Source organism: Astyanax mexicanus, chromosome 17, assembly GCF_023375975.1.
Source record: "Astyanax mexicanus isolate ESR-SI-001 chromosome 17, AstMex3_surface, whole genome shotgun sequence".
Taxonomy (NCBI): domain Eukaryota; kingdom Metazoa; phylum Chordata; class Actinopteri; order Characiformes; family Acestrorhamphidae; genus Astyanax; species Astyanax mexicanus.
Genome location: NC_064424.1, coordinates 2498948 through 2519277, shown reverse-complemented (window position 1 = coordinate 2519277; position 20330 = coordinate 2498948). Strand labels below are relative to the sequence as shown.

General features: G+C 39.3%; 2 protein-coding genes across 2 annotated transcripts; one reads left to right on the top strand and one right to left on the bottom strand.

Annotated features, from left to right (window-relative positions):
- Window positions 1-5171: 5171 nt before the first annotated feature.
- nefla (neurofilament light chain a) lies at window positions 5172-8146 on the bottom strand. Its single transcript, XM_049466745.1, has 4 exons — window positions 6975-8146; window positions 6695-6819; window positions 6194-6579; window positions 5172-6073 (listed from the first exon to the last, which is right to left on the bottom strand). Exons 1-4 carry the CDS (start codon window positions 8022-8024, stop codon window positions 5418-5420), a joined length of 2217 nt encoding a protein of 738 aa, XP_049322702.1. The 5' UTR covers window positions 8025-8146; the 3' UTR covers window positions 5172-5417.
- A 4869-nt stretch (window positions 8147-13015) lies between these two features.
- On the top strand, window positions 13016-19586 carry pgam2 (phosphoglycerate mutase 2 (muscle)). The gene is made up of 3 exons (XM_022666520.2): window positions 13016-13577; window positions 14502-14682; window positions 19229-19586. Exons 1-3 carry the CDS (start codon window positions 13161-13163, stop codon window positions 19396-19398), a joined length of 768 nt encoding a protein of 255 aa, XP_022522241.2. The 5' UTR covers window positions 13016-13160; the 3' UTR covers window positions 19399-19586.
- The last annotated feature ends 744 nt before the right edge of the window (window positions 19587-20330 follow it).

The window sequence follows — 20330 nt, the reverse complement described above, 5'->3', positions numbered from 1 at the left end:
AAAAGGCTATGGGATGTAGTTTAGGCGGTGAACCGCTGCGTTGGGAGAGAACTGCTCCTATACCAGTATTAGAAGCATTGACTTCAACTACAAAGGGTAGGTCAGGATTAGGATGTTTGAGAATGGGGGCAGAAACGAAGGCGGCTTTTAACTTCTGGAAAGCTTGGTTAGCTTCAGGGGACCACTTAAGAATTTTGGTGGCATTCTTAGTGAGTGTTGTAAGTGGGGCAGCTATACTGCTAAAGTTTCGTATGAAACACCTGTAAAAATTCGCGAACCCTACGAAACGTTTGAGGTCTTTGATGGATTGGGGAACAGGCCAACTAGTTACGGCGTCTACCTTAGAGTCATCCATAAGAACTCCCTGGGAGCTGATGACATAGCCGAGAAATGCGACTCGCTGAAGGTGGAACTCGCATTTCTCGGCCTTAGCATAAAGATTGTTCTCCAATAGCCTTTGAAGAACCGAACGAACGTGTTGAACATGCGATTCAAGATCGGGGGAATAAATCAAAATGTCATCTATAAAAAGAGTGACGTGTTTTCCAATCATGTCCCTAAATATGTCATTCATAAATGACTGAAATACTGCGGGGGCGTTAGCGAGACCATAGCTCATAACCAAATACTCGTAGTGGCCATTGGTGGTAGTGAACGCTGTTTTCCACTCATCCCCCTCTCTAATGCGAATCAGATTATACGCACTACGCAGATCAAGCTTGGTAAAGTAAGAGGCCTGACGTAGTTGCTCGAGAGCACAAGGAATGAGGGGCAAAGGGTAAGCAAACTTCTTAGTTATGGCATTCAAACCTCTATAATCAATACAGGGTCTCAGTCCCCCGTCCTTTTTCTTTACAAAGAAAAACCCCGAACCGACAGGGGACTTTGACGGCCGAATGAAACCCTGAGCTAACGCTTCGGTAACATAATCGTTCATAGCCTTTTCCTCATCGAGAGTGAGGGGGTAGGGGGTAGTCGATAGCACAATCATAAGAGCGATGCGGAGGTAATTTAGTAGCGTTATCCTTGCTAAACACCTCTAAAAAATCTGAATATTCAGCGGGTATAACAATAGGATCAGAAACCTCAGGACTTTCTACAGAAGTGGACTGAATGATAAGACTATCTAAGGCTAAACAATGTTCATGACAGTGAGAAGACCAAACCGTGATATCCCCATCGCGCCAGGAGACAGTGGGATCGTGGGTTTTCAGCCATGGCATGCCCAGGATCACAGGGTGCTCGGTGCAGGGAAGCACGAAAAGTGGCAGTTCCTCAAAATGAAGAGCGCTGGCTTGCAGGGTGATGGGTAGTGTCTGTAGAGTAACAGGTTTGGAGCGAACAGTCTTCCCGTCCACAGCATGAATGGATAAAGGACGCAGGAGTTCTCGGGTGGGTACGTTATGCTCCTTAACCAGGTCCAGACTGATGAAGTTCCCTTCCGACCCGGAGTCTATAAGCGCTGAGACAGAGAGCATACCATCAGGCAATACAATATTTACTGGTAAAACATTTAGAACGAAGAATTGTGTTTTTCTTACGTACCACGTTAGCGCGTGGAGAGCACTCCACGCGCTGTCCCAGGGCTGGAGCTTTCACAGGTCGGGTCAGGAGACCACACTCAGCCTTGAAATTACCGGCCTCCCCACAATAAAGGCATAAACGAAGCCTGACACGGCGCTGTCGCTCCTCTGGAGTTAACCGGGTTTTCTGGATGTCCATGGGCTCTGGGGCCGACAGCGCAGCTTTCTCTGGTGTGGGGGTGCGGGGCAGAGTCACAGGAGTGTGTTGAGCGCAAGGGCTGGTCTTGGGGCAGCGCGAGAGAAGTTGATCCAACCGGATAGATAGTGAGATGAGCTGGTCCAGAGTCAGTTAATCATCTCTGCAGGCAAACTCCCTCTGTATATCTGGGTTAAGTCCGCATCTGAACACGTTGATCAAAGCAGCGTTATTCCACCCACTTCCAGCTGCAAGAGTGCGGAACTCCAAAGCGTAGGAAGCCACCGGCTTCTGACCTTGCTTAAGAGCCAGCAAAAGTTCTCCATTAGACTGTCCATAACGCGAATGATCAAAAACTGAGCAAAAAGTGGCCAAAAAGTCAGTGTAACTAGCCCCAGAAACTTCCTCCCAAATAGCTGTTGCCCACTCTAGTGCCTTACCAGAAAGCCGGGAGATAATAAAACCGATCTTAGCATTATCGTTTGTAGGTGGTGAATTACTGAAAAACACGGAGCATTGTAAAAGAAAACCGCTGCATTTTTCCGGATTCCCATCAAAAATCTCCGGTTTACACACAGAAAAACCAGGCACAGAGGATTTAGCGTTGGGCACACTGGTGTTAGCTAAAGGGCTAGGGCTAGGCTCAGTTAAGCCTCTGAGGTGAGCTAACAGCTCAGTAAGTTGTTGCTGCTGCGTGGTTTGCTGGCGGGCTAGCTCAGAAACAGCTTGGGTCACACCAGCGAGCGTTTGCTGGTGCTGACCGAGTATCCTCCCCTGGTTGGCTAAACCAGATTTAATAGCCTCAGTATCCGCTATCTGATCTTGAACGGCCGCGTATTCTGTCATGGTTTGTACAGAATTGCAGACACGTGCAGATACTGATAAAAGTACATAAAGTTTATTAAAACAATAAATAGATGTAATCGTAGTCGATACAGAAAAATGGGTGATCACCAGTAAACAGGGCAATGAAGACAAAACCATACCATAAACGAGAGACAGTCCAGAGTTCATACACGAGAGATCCAATATCAGAGGTAATCCAAGAGGCAGTAGTGAAAACACAGTCCAGGTAATACACAAACCTACAATACGCGGCCTGGGTGTTTGTCTGACGTGCACCTTTATAGTGCCAGTAATCAGTATTCGGGACTTCCTGGAGGAAGCAGGTGAGATGTCACGTGATCAGGTGAGTGCGTGATGTCAGCGGGTGGTGCATTCTGGGTAGTGTAGTTGTTGACCTGAGAACCTCCGTTAGAGCTTGGTGTGGAAGGGACAGAGAAGCTAACAGCACCAGACGTGACACAGGTGAAGAACTGCAGTAATAAAGTCATTAATAAGATAAAGATTAAATAATAAAGCAGATTGCCTGGGTCATAAAGAACAGTAGCTACTGCACTACTAAACAATGAGGGTGTTTTAAAATGTTTGTAGTATATATGTCTATATATATATATGAATGCAGGATATAATACAATATAAATATTCATGCTAAAAACATGTACATTATATGTGAATATACTTATATCTACATATATCCAGAGGATGTATGTATAAGATAATAATAATATATTACAGTTTAGGTAACATGTAGTATATGGAAAGACCACTTTGATATATATAAAAGGACAGGACGTGTTTCTGTATGACTGATTGGTCAATCTGGCAGGAGCACAGCGTTCCTGGCAGAGCAGCGCCATCTGGGACAGTTCGGGGTTAAAAGCTTTGCCCAAGGACACAATAAAGAAAATCATATTTAGTCCACAATTATTAACCCATTATATTACTGACTGCAGGCTCCCCTCATTTACTGTAGCTCACTTTAATAAGACACTGATTTATTCACTTTTTATACTACAAACAGTATAGTATAATGTATATTATGTACTGTATATATATACTGTTTAAATTTATGTATATATATATATATATATATACATACATTTACAGAAAAAAAGACAAAACTATTCAGTAAAATGTACAAAAATCAATACAACTGCATCTAAACAGTTTTTTTTTATTGTGAAATATTTAAGACTGCATCTTGGTGAATAATAGACTTCTTCAGTCTATAGTTAGCAGGGAAAATTAATTATTATTTATATAGAACCAGTTTGAACCGAAATAATTTATTTTACTATTGTTACTAAGTTAGTTTAAGTGTTTTCTGTGATAAATATATATGAAATATATGTATAAATAACGCACATTGATTTGATGAAAAAAAATTCCTAAAAAAAGAAATAACAACTAATTTTAACAGATTTCTCTCAAAAGTGAGAAAATATTTAATATATATGGTTATACACTGGAAGGGCTCTTTTAACGCTGAATATATATATAATATAAATACATAAGAAGATTGTTTCTGTATTGATTTCTGTCTTTTGTCTGCAATGCACTCAAACAAGACTCAGTACCTAATTAAATAACAAAGAAATAAATAAAAATAAAACAGATATTATTTGTATTGGAATCATTTGTTGGACGTTGTTATTTGTATCCTATATAACATTTATTACACAAAATGATTATACAAATCATTTCTATGCAGTAAAATAATAAAGTGGTGTTTACTCATTCACTAGGATACTGCCTTCAGTGTGTAGATTTTTATTTTTCCAATTTAGTGGATAGGGCTAAGCTGCTGTTTGATTGGGTGATAAATGTTTATTCTGAATAATAGTTCTCAATCTGTATTAAGTGCACAAATACACAAGAAAAAATAAAACACATAATGTCAATTGCTATTAATGCAGGGTCTGAAAGGGTTAATGTAAAATTTTAATATGCTGTTTGTATAGTAGACGTATTTGTAAGCAATACTTGTGCAATGTGTAACACAAGCATCTGTGAACTATTAAAATGTGTTGATTACTTTGCTAAATTCATCAAAAAGGTCCAGATTAAAATGTTGTGTAATCTAAGACTAGGTTTAATCATTATCTGGGACCCTGAAGACCCTGTATAATATAACATATATCATATTATATACTGTAATTCTCTCAGGATGCATTAATGAACATGGATTGTGAATAAAAAAAAGAAAGAAAGAAAGAAAGAAAGAATAGCAGAGTTTAACAGATATATGGTTGATATAACTTGATATAATGACTGTTTTAATCTAATTTATATATTAAATATATATATTTTACAATTTTTACATATTATATATACATGCATATATGATATATTTTCTGTTTTTCATATTTGCTCTGTTCTATAATTTTGTAAACATATATTGTTCATATATTTTTCTATATAATTTAATCCTTGTTTGCTCTGTATGGCTACATTGTAAATGAGGGTCACCCTCAACGCACTACCGAGTTCAAATAAAGGTTGTTTGATGATTTTATCTGATCTTATCTTATGTTATATTATGTTATCTCGTCTTATGCGATGATGTGTGTCTCTTAGGTTGTATAATACTGAAATAAAACAGGCCAGTCTCTTTTTTTGATGCTCCAGAAGCATATTTATTATTGCATTTGCAGTTTCACATTTATTCAGACAGACTTTGTGAACTCATGACATTCAAATATCACTCTTTCTTTCACTCCTACATAAATTGCATACATCCAGCCTGTTTTCAGAGCATTTATAGCTTATTCTAAACTCGGACATCATTGGATTGCACCCTCTCTGCAAACAAGTGCAGAGAGTTGAAGTTTCTGTTCTGTCTGAAATAGCAGAGCTTACTTCTTTGCTTTAGGCTTCTCCTCTTCTTTCTTCTTCTTCTCCGGCTCGGGTTTTGGGCTCTCCTTGGCCTCGGCTTTGGCTTTGTCGCCTTCGTCTTTCGGTTTTGGCTTTTCGGCCTCTGCCTTCTCTTTGGGCTTGGGTTTGGGCTTCTCCGGCTCTTGCTTTGCCTTTTCTTTAGCTGGCTCTGGCTTTGCCTCCACTTTTTCTTTAGCCGGTTCAGGTTCTGCTTTTTCCTTCTTTACCTCGGGTTTCTGCTTCTCAGCTGGGGCTGCTGGTTCTGTGTCCTCGCTCTCTGGTTCTGCGGCTGCCTCACCTTTATCTTTTTCTGACTCTGCCTCGGCCTCCTCCTCCTTATCTTCCTCTTTCTCTCCCTCTTCCTCCTCCTCTCCCTCTCCTGCAGCCTCTTCTGCTCCTTCTTCCTCACCACCGGCGGCTTCCTCCTGCTCCTTCTCCTCCTTTTCTTTTTCCTCCTCTTCCTCAGCAGCAGCAGCTTCTTCTTCTGCTTCTTCTTTCTCTGCTCCTTCCTCCTCGTCCTTACCTTCTTCAGCCTCCTCTCCTTCTCCTTCCTCTCCTTCTTCTTTTTCTCCTTCCTTTTCCTCCTCCTCCTCCTCTTCTGCTGCCTCGGCTGCTGCCTCCTCCACCTCTTCACCCTCTGCAACACAAGAGCAAGTAAAGTAATTTATGAGCTGCTGTTCTGGCAGGCTGTTAAAACACAATTAAAAGAAAGTGCTCTGCTCTGAAACACAAGGCGCCTGCTTGCCTGCTTGCTTACCTCCTTCTTTCTCTTCTTCTTCCTCCTGCTCTTCCTCTTTAGCTTCCTCCTCCTCTTCCCCCTCCTTTTCCTCTTCCTCCTCTTCTCCTGCCTTCTCCTCCTCCTTTTCTCCTTCTTCCTCTTCTTCTTCTTCCTTCTCTTCCTCCTCCGCTTCCTCCTCCTCTTCCTCCTCCTTTTCCACTCGTGGTGGCATAGCTGAGAGAGTGGAGCTGATCAGGCGAGAGCCGAGCAGATAGGGGGCGCCAGAGCTCACCGTGGACTGCATAGTGAACATGGGCCGAGAGTAGGCGGGGCCAATCGAGTAAGCACTGGCCAAACCTCCTGCCACGCCCATGCCTACGCCCATGCCCACGTTGAAGCGGGACTCCTCGCCTTCTAGGAGCTTCCTGTTGAAACATACATAAAACTTCAATTATAAAATTAGTAACACAGTATAATGCTATTTTCATGGATATAATTGTCTGAAAAGAGGTTCGTTTAACTCCATGCTGGGTTTCCTACCTGTATGCAGCTATTTCAATATCGAGGGCCATCTTGACATTGAGCAGATCCTGGTATTCCTTGAGATACCTGGCCATCTCACCTTTAGTCGCTCTTAGCTCGTTTTCTAGCTCGTTGATTGTGTCCTGTAGAACAGCATTGCAATCATATGAATATTACAAATGTCTGTTAGAACAGTAAAATAATACTTTTAAAAACTACCTTTTCAAGATTAAATCTACATGATTTGAGCTAAACTTCAGAACTTAGAAGAGAACAGAGGATAAGATGACTGACTGACCTGCATTGCTGCGATCTCTGCACTCTGCTTGTCTTCCACGTCTCTCAGCTGCTTCTCCAGAGAGTCGTTAAGGCTTTTGCACGCATCAATCTCCAAGACGCAGGCCTGCAGCTGACGGCGGTACTCTCCCGCCTCGTCCTTGGAGCTCCTTACCGCTTCGCTGTGGTGGGCGACGCTCTCGGTCAGGTGCCCCACTTTGCCGCGGAACCAGTCTTCAGCCGCCTGCATGTTTCGTGCCGCCAGCCTCTCGTACTGCGAACGGATGTCCCTCAGAGCGCTGGAGAGGTCGGGTTTGGTCGCCTCGGTCTCAACGGCGATCTGCGCCCCGTATTGGATCTGCACCTGGAGCTCGGAGATCTCGCCCTCGTGGATCTTCTTGAGGAAGGCCAGCTCGTCCAGCAGAGTGTTGACCCTCTTCTCTAGCTCTACTTGGGACAGAGCACCCTCGTCCGCCTCCTTCCTGGCCTCCAGGAGCTTGGCCTCGGCGTCTTCGCGGGCCAGCACCTCCTTTTCGTAGTGACCCTGCAGGTTTCTCAGGGTGTCCTCCATGTGGTCCCTCTGACTGAGGGCGGCCTGCTTCTCCAAACGCGCCTCGTCCACCGCGGCCCTCAGGGTTCGGGCCTCTTGCTCGTACAGGGCCCGGAGACGAGATGGTTCTCCATGCCTCTGGCGGAGTAGCAGCAGCTCGGATTCCAAGGCACGGTTCTGCTGCTCCAGCTCGTGGACCCGCTCGATGAAGCCGGCGAAGCGGTCGTTCAGCTCCTGGAGCTGGGCCTTCTCCTGGGTGCGCACTTGCCTAAACTCGGAGCTGACCTGAGCTGCCTGGCACAGGTCCAGCTCCACCGAATGGGCCGGGTTGCTCAGCAGCAGGGAGGAGGACGAGGTACGGCCGGGGGAGGCATAGTGCAGCCGGGCCGAGGGCAGCGGCGCGGCGTGGCTGGTGTAGATGGTACGGGAGCGGCTGCGAGCCGGAGCCCTGGGGCTGCTCTCCACATACCAGCGCTTGTAGCAGGAGGAGGAGAAGTAGGGGTCGTAACCGGAGCTACTCATGACTGCGAGGACGGGATGCTCTGTCCCTTTGACTCTTCCTGCAGTCAGCCTACAAAAAACTGAGCTGCTGCTCTTGCTGCAGTCCCGTCGCAGCTTATATAGCCAGGAAGGGGAGGTCTGACGCAAGTGATTTTCTAAACTCTGACTATGCAGGATCGATAGGAGAGAGAGAGAGAGAGAGAGAGAGCGAGAGGTAGGGAGAGAGCAAGAGGGAGGGAGGAGAGAGAAAAATAGAGAGAGAGAGAGAGAGAGAGGAACAGAAAGGGAGGGCGAGAGGGAGAGCAGGATAGAAAGAAAAACACAGCAAAGGAAAAAGGGTACCGTACAGAAAAAACGAGAAAAAGAGGGCCCAACTTAGATATAAGTTGTATATAAAATGCAATTATGATATTTTTCTGGTCATTTGCTGCATATCGTCTGTCTAATGATGTGTAATAAACATGTAATAAACATCTCCAATATGGTGAATTTATAGGAGAAGGCAAAATTATTTTTAACTAAAACTTTGAACCAAATAAAATGTAAAAGGGTAAAAAGAGTAAAGAGTAAAGAGTTATTCCAGAGCATTTCAGAGCATATACAAAGCATGCACAGTGTCCGAACAACAGGAAATCTCAACAAAATCTAAAAATGGACAAAATATGACAGATATAGCTACATGAATATGGATACAAACAGCTTTATTGCAACTTCTGCATTCTTTAAATCATAATTACTATTCTTATTGATCTTAAATTTAATTTAACTCTTTTCTTTCTCAGTCTTAAGCTGTTTGAATCAATGTGCATGTCTGCATTATTATAGGCTATGCAGATGCAGCTTCCAATGCAGACAGACTGTAATAACAGTAATGTGCTATTCTCACCACATTACAACACTGCCCCTGCTGGTTATGAGGAGTATTACAGCCAAAGGCTGAACGACTATAGGTAGAAACGTGCAGACATACAGTACATACATAAATAAGTGTATAAAGTGTGTATTTCTGTGTAATTCTGATACTATTAATAAGAGGAATAAAATTACAAGATTGTATTGGCATATATAAATGAATACATGAATAGGCATGCCTATAATTAAGGAATTTAAGGAGTTTAAACTCCTCTATTTCCACATTTTCTTGAGTTTAAAGGATATTACAGTAGAGTATATGGTATCACAGAGCTGGGACGTGCAGGCAGGATAGTGCTGAGAATATTTAATGCACAGTCCAGAAGCTTGGCCCGGTTTTGTGAAGTCTGGGGTGATGTATCACTGACTGCACCAAATATGACGGTGGGATAAGCTGAGTCTAGCAGAGCTTGTAAAACTGGTACATGTGCACTCCTTATCTTTCAGTTATGGCTCTGATTAAGCTTGTGTATCATATGCTGTTGTTTCAGTACTTGCAGTAAACTCAAATCAGCAGGAATTAAGAGTATTTTAAAGCATTTCCCTGAATACTCTGCTGAAGCTGATCAATTACTCATTTAATCACTTATCATTTTTAATATTTTACTTTACTTCTACTATTATCTATTTACTTATTTTATATTTTATACATTTTTTATATTTATGTCAAATTTGTTTTTTTTTATGGTATTTTAGAATTTTTTGTTTTACATATATATATTTTTTATTAAATGTTGATTTAAAATGTATACTTTTATTTATTTATTTTCTTAATTATTTATTTTTTACTATTTTATTTCTTATTATTTCCAAATTATCCTTAAATGTGTTCAATCCCTTTGATGTTATAAATGCTCGGCAACATTGTAAATGAGGGTCACCCTCAATGTTTCTTCCCGAGTGAAAATAAAGTTTGATTGATTGATTGATTGATTGATTGATTGAATTAGTCAAGCAATTAAAATCAAAAATGTCATTTAGAATCTCTTACATCAGAAGTAATGTAAACTTAGACGTCATCCATGTAAAACACTTTAAAATAAGGCTCCTTTATAAAGGTTTAGAAATAGTTTATACAATTTTATATAAATACTTTAAAAAACATTAATCAGTAGTTACAAACAGTTAAAATAAATAGAAAGGGCAACAGTGGCCTGTTGTTTATCAAATAGTAATTTAACATTTATTTATGCTATTAAACTTTTTTAACAGTAATTTATATTTTCTTTGCACACAAAGTCAGGATTATCTGAGTGCATCAAGTGCAGATTATCTTGGGAACACAGGCTGATAGTTATCAGAGTACATATAAAGCAGTAAAAACATGAAAATAAAGAATGAAATATAAAAAATGCCAGTTTAAAACGACTGTTGCCATAATCAGCAAAAATATACACGTTTGAGTTAATCAGAAACAGATATAACGTAAGGGGTTGACCATATAATTAGAATATATTTCTTAGCTAAGGATATTAAAAGTCACTTTAAAATGACAGATTTTGTATTGGAAAAAAAGAGCTTTGGAAACGGATTTTAAAAAATGTCAATTTCCAAACTCTTTATCTGTAGTAAAGCTGTAGTGGTGGAACAGATTAGCGTTACTGCTGTTACTCTCTACTGCAGCAGTATTTACACATTTACACACTTACAGCACATTCACAATTTCACCATCATAATAACTAGAAAAAGACTCAGATAAAACACAGAGAACTCTGTAACTATTAAAAGTAGAAGTTCTTTCTTTTCTTTAGAGAAATTACAGATGAAGTCAGAGAGTGGTGAGTACTGTTTCCTACACCTTCAAATAAAGACTCTTAGAAACTGGAGACAAAAAACTGCTACAGGAAGACGTCTGGCTGACCCACATGGAAACAGCAGCTTTAGCCTTTAGCTCAGATTATTAACATGATTAAGAACTGAGTCTCAGTTTCAGCAGAGAAGTGAAGAATTAGAGAATTATAAGAGTTATAACAGGATAACTAATAAGCAGTAATAAAGTCATTGGTAGGATGACATTGCAGTGGTCTAAAACTAGTGTAGTTTCAGACATTTTGATTAAAGGAATTATGTAGTTTTAATCTTTTGTGGTTTGTGTCCAGATATTTTTATAAAAGTGCTATTTTATACTTTGATAGACATGCAAATTTAAATAAACAGGGTACTTTAAACAGACAGAAACACACATTGTTTTAAATATTAATTTTTTATTTTTTAAATAATTGTATTTATTTCTTTTCTTTGTTTTATTCTAGTTTTCATTTTGATTCCTATGTTCTTATCGTTCTTATCATTTTACTTTACTTTTACTATTATTATCTTTTCTTTATTTTATATTTTATAAATTATTTACTTTTGATGTGTTTTTTATGGTACTTTTAGAATTTTATATTTTTATTAATTTTGAATTTCTTTTGTTTATTATTTTTTTATAATTTTGTTCCTTTTTATTTCTAATTTCTTATTAAATATTTTCAATTCCTTTTCATTTGTAAATGCTCAGCTGCACTGTAAATGAGGGTCACTTTTATTGCATTCCCGAGTGAAAATAAAAAAAATGATTGATTGATTAATTGATTATTACACCAAAAAAAAAAAAAATTGAAATAAAGATATTCCATTACACTTTTTCTTGTTGAGACGTTAAACGGTTAAACCTGGGTTCTCATTTTTCAATTAATTTAATTTAGTTTTTGAATCATAATTGATCTCCACAGTTTTAGCAATTCATACATACATTTATTTTGCTTTGACGCATCTTATATTGGAAGGAATTACTGAAAACTGTAAAATTATACAAATTTAAGACCACCCCAAAAACAGCATTTCTATATATACAGCCTGGAACATCAGAGCTCAGTGTTTCCTGAGGGATTCTTTGTTCTTTGCATATATTTTTCTTTATTTTTACCGCTGGTCCAGTTCTCTCTGTGTGATGTGAGGATATGTGTGAGGATGGGGAGTGCCGGAGCAGAAACTGGGCTTTGCTGAGTACAGAAAGAGTTACACAGTGAAGAGACTCACAGGAATTCTGCTGACCTCTATATTTGATGACTCACGCTATTCGCAGTGGTCAGCACACGGGGAGGAGAGGTTTTAGTGATTGGCTCCAAAGCATCACTACTGATCTTATTCTCATGTTAACTCTCCTGAAAAACCTACATTAAATCAACAGTGGAGAAAATAACGGTTTGATCCCATGCTGATTCTGTATAAGTATAATATATAACTTACCATATACCAAATATATAACTTACCATTTTTAGGGTAGATTTGTTTTAACAGAGAGAAACAGAATATCCCAAAAATCCAGAAAACATTTGATTATCAAGCAAAATTTGACTTAGTGCTTGGTGGAGAAACCCTTATTAATGATAAGGTCAGAGGTTTCTTGTAGTTATTATTATTATTAAAGACACTATAGCTTTAATGTCTTCAATAATACATTTACAATGCATATATTTTAAAAAATACAAAAAGAAAAAAAAACACATTAAAGAGGACATGAGAACAGGTGTGTCCAAACTTTTGACTGGTACTTTATTTTTTCATGCATCTTGGCATCATGTTCTCCTCCACCAGTCTTACACACTGCTTTTGGATAACTTTATGCTGCTTTACTCCTGGTGCAAAAATTCATGCAGTTCAGTTTGGTTTGATGGCTTCCTCTTGATTATTTTCCAGAGTTTTTTCTAACTTGGTAAAATCAAAGAAACTCATCATTTTTAAGTGCTCTCTTTAGGAGTCAGGTATTTAACTACTACTACTAACTACTTTAACATTTTTTTTAAATGCTGATAGTAACTATTAGTAACTATTACCAACTGTTGTGAACCCTCATATTAAGCCTTCTGAGTTCTGATAGCCTAACTATGATATTTCCACCTTTATTCCATGGCCCTCGGTTTAAAAGTCATGTTGCTATTTTAAATCTGTGGATAACCTTTGCCCTTACAGTGAGCAGATATCCGGCCCACCCTCAAAAACGGCTGCGTCTAACTGGTTGCTCTTTGGTGTCCATCCAGAGATAAGCTGTCTGATTGGTTCAGAGCATGGGGTCTCTGGAATCCACATTCCAAAATGCTATAAAAAGAGCATGTAGATTCCCAGAGCTCACTGTCACAGTGTGCAGAGAGGACTCAACAGCAGGGAGGGCTGGATTGGAGAGGGTTTTGATAATAAGGTGGTCATCATTAGTAGAATAAAAACACAATCACACACATATACATACATATATACACTGTAAGTATGGCTGCTGCTTATCGTCTGGTCATCGTGCGCCACGGTGAAAGCTCGTGGAACCAGGAGAACCGATTCTGCGGCTGGTTCGACGCCGACCTCAGCGAGAAGGGCGTGGAGGAGGCCAAGCGAGGCGCTCAAGCCGTGAAGGATGCAGGCCTCAAGTTCGACGTGTGCTACACCTCCGTGCTGAAGCGTGCCATCAAGACCCTGTGGACCATCATGGAGGGTACGGACCAGATGTGGCTGCCCGTGATACGCACCTGGCGCCTGAACGAGCGCCACTACGGTGGCCTGACGGGTCTAAACAAGGCGGAGACGGCGGCCAAGCACGGCGAGGAGCAGGTGAAAATCTGGAGACGGTCCTTTGATATCCCACCTCCCCCCATGGACAAAGATCATGCCTACCACAAGATCATCAGTGAGGTAAGATATGTATTTAAAATATAGAAAAATATATGATTTAGTAAAAAATCAGCTAAACCAGAAAGACTAAAACACTGGCGGAGTCAAGAGAGGGGGGCAGCAAAGGAAGCAGGGGTGGCAGGGGTGACAACCGCCCCTTCCGTGACCAAATGATTAAAAACAAGCATCACTTAAAGTTGGATTATACCAACAGATTTGTGTTACAAAAAACAAAAATGGACAAATCTAAAAATCAAAAGAAGGTTCAACTTTTCATGTTTCTTAAATTCTGTTTGTGAAAAGCTGAAATGAAAAACTAGATCAGCTTGCTAGTTCTCCCTTAATCAATACAGTTAATCAATAAATGAATTCATGATGTGCCCTCTTTAGATTAAGAAATGCTGTTAATGTGTTTTAATGACTGCCCATCTATGAGTACCCTTGTGCCCTTCCTGTAGAAAAGTGTGCCATTAAGGTGGATTAAGGTTAACCACTGAATAAAATGAAGTATTTATTTCCAATATAGTTACTGACTAATCTTAAGTGTGATTCTAGATATATCGCAAATCAATTGCTTTATAATACTTAATGGCATCTGTTCTACTTAAGAGGATAAAATACTCCTAAATAATCAATAGATTCATTGGTGTCAGTTTCACAGAATTTCACAACTAATACTCTTTAGCACAAGTTTACCCTATTCATTTGATTATAGCGCCACCATGTGGAGTAATGAAGCAGTGACTTCACGAAGTTTAATTGAGGGGCAAGTCTTAGGGAGAATTGTCGCAAAAGAAAAATAAACTTTAAATAATGTAATTTATACTTTTAGTAGATGTCAGGAAAGTTTTACCCTTGATTACATAATGGACGATACCACAGTGTGTGAGATGTATTCATTGATGTATACCTTCATGATTAGATTGCGTTAAACTCTTTCTCCAGTCAAGACGCTACAAGGGTCTGAAGGAAGGTGAGTTGCCCACCTGTGAGAGTCTGAAGGACACCATCGGTCGTGCCCTGCCTTTCTGGAATGACGTCATCGTTCCCGAGATCAAGGCCGGCAAGAACGTCCTCATCGCTGCACACGGCAACAGTCTGCGTGGAATCGTCAAGCACTTGGAGGGTACATTCTATTGGCATTCTGTTTTTTCTAAGAAAATGTAATATACAGCACTGGTTTTTATTCATAGTTTAATGCTTCTTGGCATCATGTTCTCCTCCACCAGTCTTACACACTGCTTTTGGATAACTTTATGCTGCTTTACTCCTGGTGTAAAAATTCAAGCAGTTCAGTTTGGTGGTTTGATGGTTTGTGATCATCCATCTTCCTCTTGATTATATTCCAGAGGTTTTCAATTTGATAAAATCAAATCAAGTGATATACAGAGCTGTATATAGCCATATAAAGTAAAAAAAAAGTTTGACATGATTTTTCATTATTTTGAAATGTTTTGCATTGTAGATTAATACTAAAGTCATCCAAACTATGAATAAATATTTATGGAATTGTTCAAATTACTCAAATAGCACCTCTTGTTCAGATGATCAGTTCTGCAGATCTCTGCTGGATTTTCTCAGTCAGTTTTATGAGGTAGTCACCTGTAATTCAGGCTTTCAGTTAACAGCTGTGCTGAACTCTAGTGAAGAGGTAGTGCTACAGGTAAACAGTGAATAGTAAATATTTGAGTAATGTTCTAATCCAGATTATGAGAAGCAATAAGTACATACCTAAGTTAAGAAATAAATAGGTAAGAAAGATCAGTCAATCAGAAAAAATCCTAGAACTTTAAATGTATTCTCAAGTGCAGTTGCAAAAAGACCCTGAAAAACGTTGAAATGATGATGGAACTGGCACTTATCAGGACCGCCCCAGGAAAGGAAGAGCGGGAGTTTCCTTTGTTATACAGGATAAGTTTATCAGAGTTACAGCTCCCCAGATAAGAGCACCTAAAAGCTTCTTCACAGAGTATTTTGGTTTGTTTAACCAAATGTTTTTAAGTTACTACATGATTCCTTATGTGTTCTTCATAGTCTGATAGATCACTTCACTATTTATTTACTATGTGTACTGTAGTGTATATGGAAACACCACTCTTGATTTAGGGACATATATAGCTCTGGGAAAAAATAAGAAACCACTTACAAATGATGAGTTTCTTTAAGTCTAAAAACCTCTGGAATATAATCAAGAGGAAGATGGACGACCACATCAAACCACCAAACTGAACTGCTTGATTTTTTTGCACCAGGAGTAAAGCAGCATAAAGTTATCCAAAAGCAGTGTGTAAGACTGGTGGAGGAGAACATGATGCCAAGATGAAAAAACTGATTAAAAACCAACCAGGGTTATTCCACCAAATATTGATTATTTCTGAACTCCTTAAAACTTTATGAATATGAATATTGTTTTCTTTGCATTATTTGAGGTCAGAAAACTCTGCATCTTTTTTGTTATTTCAGTCATTTCTCATTTTCTGCAAATAAATGCTCTAAATGAGAATATTTTTATGTGGAATTTGGGAGAAATGTTGTCTGTAGTTTATAGAATAAAAGAACAATGTTCATTTTACTCAAACATAAACCTATAAATAGCAAAATCAGAGAAACTGATTCAGAAACTGAAGTGATCTCTTCATTTTTTCCAAAGTTGTACATCATATATTGCAAATCTGACATTACACAAGGCTCAAATCGAACAACTGGTGCAATAATCCACCCTCTGACGGGTTATACAGCCCCTCAGACACGTAGTATAGCGGAATACTGTAAGTCTGAGCTTGAGGCTTTAACATTCCCAGATGACAGTGTGCCTAATAATAGTCCCCCCTCACACACAGAGGAAAAGGCCATGGGCTAGATTCCCGTTACAGCCGCGACCTTTCTGCAGAAGGTCCTGCATTCTCTGTACACTGCTTTTACTGAAGTGGAGGGAGAGGAGCTAAAGGGCACAGAGGTCAAGGAAAGGTCAGGGCCACTTCAACAATTTACACTCTATCTTATCATGTTTATATGTGCACACAGGAGGCCACATAGGCAACATATGGGCATCATATGGCACAGAATAAACTTTAATCCAACAAGTTGCAGAAGGAACGCTGCCAGTAACAGTTACATGAAGCAGCTTCAGAATGGCAGTACAGTATTAAACTAGTTAGCAAAATGAGTGGCTACTAGGGGCGGGAATCACAGGGCATCGTATGATACGATAATATCACGATAGGTTGGCCGCAGTAATATTGATATCACGATACTGTAATTCTGTGATAGTGCTGGGTGATTATGGCCTAAAAAATAATCTTTGATTTTTTCACAAAAAATCAGATTTTCGATTATAATCGATTATTTTACCCCCTACTAAATGTCAAACTACAGATGACAAAGAAATGGGTCAAAACAAGGTTTACTTTTTTTTTTAAAGTTCACACGCTTTGGGTTGAGTCGACTCATTTAGTGAATCAATGATTCAAAACATGCCCATGCATTTTTATATCACGTGCTCACCTAATGTACACACTAAACGAGTCACAGAAGAAAGTGTGAAGGAGAGATTATTATTGTTTTCCACAATTAATCAGGGATTCTCACCGGAGAGTGATGATGCTGCAGTTTTTAGAAGCTGGTTTATTTCTAGCTAAATATACGATTAATTCCACTGGGTGTTTGAGCTCATACCGAAAAAAATTCCAGCACTGGTCCAGAACTTTTGACACAGTCCTCGGATAAATGTTTAGAAAATATGCACGGGTTAGTCTGTGGGAGGCGCCGGTAACCAAGGTAAGACAGATAAACACTTCAGAAATGAGGAGCGTTTTGGGTGTTTTAGAGTAAAAAGATAAAATGTCCGTATTTAAAATCGTGATTACTCCATTTTGAAAATCGCATTAAAACTGTAATTCAAATTAATTGAATTAATCATGAATATTCTGTGTTACACAATATATTGCAAGACATTTCTCTTTGATATGTCATGGCATCTGTTACTGAAGAGGAGTATAGAGCACCTATGTTTCAATAAAAATATCCATTTTGGGGCTCCGAGTGGTTCATAGCGCTGCTCTGACCACTATGATCAGTAGATCGCCTGTCCGAATCCTGTTCATGCAGCTAACCATTAGCTGCCACAGCACTGAGAGAGCACAACTGGTCTTGGTCTCTCTGGGTGGGTACAGTACAATAGATGGCGCTTTCTTTCCCCTCATCACTCCTAGGATGATGTGGATCAGCACAAGGCTGCATCTGTGAGCTGATGTATCAGAACCGAGTCGCTGCGCTTTCCTCCGAGCGTTAGCGCTGTGATGCTGCTCGGTAATGCTGCATCATCAGCAGTTCAAAAAGAAACGGAGTCTGACTTCACATGTATCGGAGGAGGCGTGTGCTAGTCTTCACCCTCCTGGTGTTGGGGCATCACTAGTGATGGGGGCAGTGCTAATGAGTGGGTTTTTGGCCGTGTAAATTGGGAAGAAAATGGGAAAAAAATTAATAAAAAGACCTCACATATCGATCATGTTTCGCAAACAAAAATTATACAATATATTGCAATATCTACAAAATATTTTGTCTAACCCCTATAGCAACTTTACCAGAATTTTACTTTTGTTTTAAAGCACCCCTACTGTATAGTATACTGCAATAACTATTTTTAGACTGCTGTGCTACAATGCTGGCTTCCACTGTTAAAAAATACCAACAGAATCTACCGTATTGTCTGGAATACAATGTGCACTGGATTATAAGGTGCACTATCAATTAACGTCTATTTTCTAGTCTATTGTCATACGTAAAGCACACCAAATTATAAGGCAATTAAGCAACACTAGTAAGGATGCCTACAAGGAAGTGAGCCATGTTTCTCTTCTAATTGGGAAGCAGGGGGAAGTGCCTTAGAAAACAAATTTAATTTAATTTAACAAAAAAATGTTTTTAATGTTAATCTACACAAATTTCTCTCCTAAAAACTGTTTATTTGGGTGAGTAAAGCGTTTCGGTTTATTTACAGTAAGCTTAAATTTCCAATATTTTGTATAAGGGTGAGATTGTAGTGTAGTTTCTCCAGCACTAAGGCTGGGTGCAGCAGCATTAGCATTAGCTGCTAAGCGCAGTGCTAGCGGGACATAAATGTCACCCAATAGTGCAAGACTGAGGAACCCTGAGTGTTATAGTAAGCCAGGGCGCTATCAGCTAGCGGTTTACACTCAGACTTCAGTCTGATATACTCACCTCTGAACGACAAAAGAGCCAGCATTGCGGTTAGTGGCTGATGCTAATGCTAGTGATAAACACTTTTACTCATTTACTGTCACTAATAAACTGTCACATAGGGTGCTGTATTTAAAGCAATGTTCTGTGTTAAAGTTAAAATTTCTTTGTAGAAATACATCAATTTGTTAACGTGTAGTGTTTTCATATATAGGTTTCATAAACTTGGTTTCACACTTGTTTTAAATGTGTTGCAACTGTTGCTTGATAGTTTCTTGTGTATTTTTTGGCAGTAATGTTTTGCAAGATTGAAATGCAAAAATAGATTTATATGTACAAAAAGCAATAAAATAAAAGTGTTCATATTTTCCTGACTTCTTTTAATTTCAGGTTGTATTAAATGGACAATAAGCCTTAAGCTCAGTTAATGACTGACTGACACGCTTAACCTGGTCGTTGTTCTGTCTCTTCAGGTATGACAGATGCAGCTATCATGGAGCTCAACCTGCCCACTGGCATTCCCATCGTCTACGAGCTGGACAAGGACCTGAAGCCTATAAAGCCCATGCAGTTCCTCGGGGATGAGGAGACGGTGCGCAAGGCCATGGAGGCCGTGGCTGCCCAGGGCAAGGTGAAGAAGTGAAAACAGAGAAAATAAGAGACTGAAACCAGTGAAATCAGTGAAATTCCCCACGTTTTTCCTCCCATTGATCCTCATCATCAGCTCCCCTGAAGTTCATTCCACCACAGGCCTGCCATCGTCTCCCATCACAGTTCCAGATTGTTCTATTGGCATAAGGAAATGCATGGCTAGTCATTTTTTCTAGTATACTTCCTGACTAGTCATAGTTTTCATACTAAAGCAAAAAAGATACTCCAGATATCGTTATCTTTGTTCGTTTATTTTATTATTAGTGCCATCTAATGCTGATTGACAACAGGAACGAAGGTGAGAAAAAGAAAAGGTAGAATTGATAAAGACTCTATAGTTCTGACTCAAAAGGTGAACTGAATCTCTAAACCCTTTCTATAAACAGTAGAAAGTGCTCAAATATCTTTGACAATAAAGCTGAAAAGCTGAAAATTTGTGATTTGTCGTCATCTTTCGTCTGCAATCAATGTTTTTTAAGCTCTGTGATGTAATGTTGCATTTTATGGAAAGTCGAGAGAGCCTCACCAAGCCTGTATTCAGAATTTAAAATGCTAAAAGCAGTAATTTTATGCAGATTCTATCTATTATATAGATAATATCTATTATATAGATACTATGCACTTCTATCTATTATAATCTCATTAAATCAGTCCTGTAAACACATTACTCTCTAACTACTATCTGTGGATGTGATTACATGATGTTTAAATGTGCAAAACACTGTATAATGCACTATTATTATATATCTGAATGTTTAACGTGAACGCAGTTAACTCTTATGACTTCATTCCCAGCCCTGACAACCAAAAACATCAATGGAACACAGCATTTCCATTGGCTACCATGTTTTGCTACCATGTGTAAGTGGTTAGTACTGGATTCTTCATTTTGAGATGATTAAATATTGCTAAAGGATTTTTACT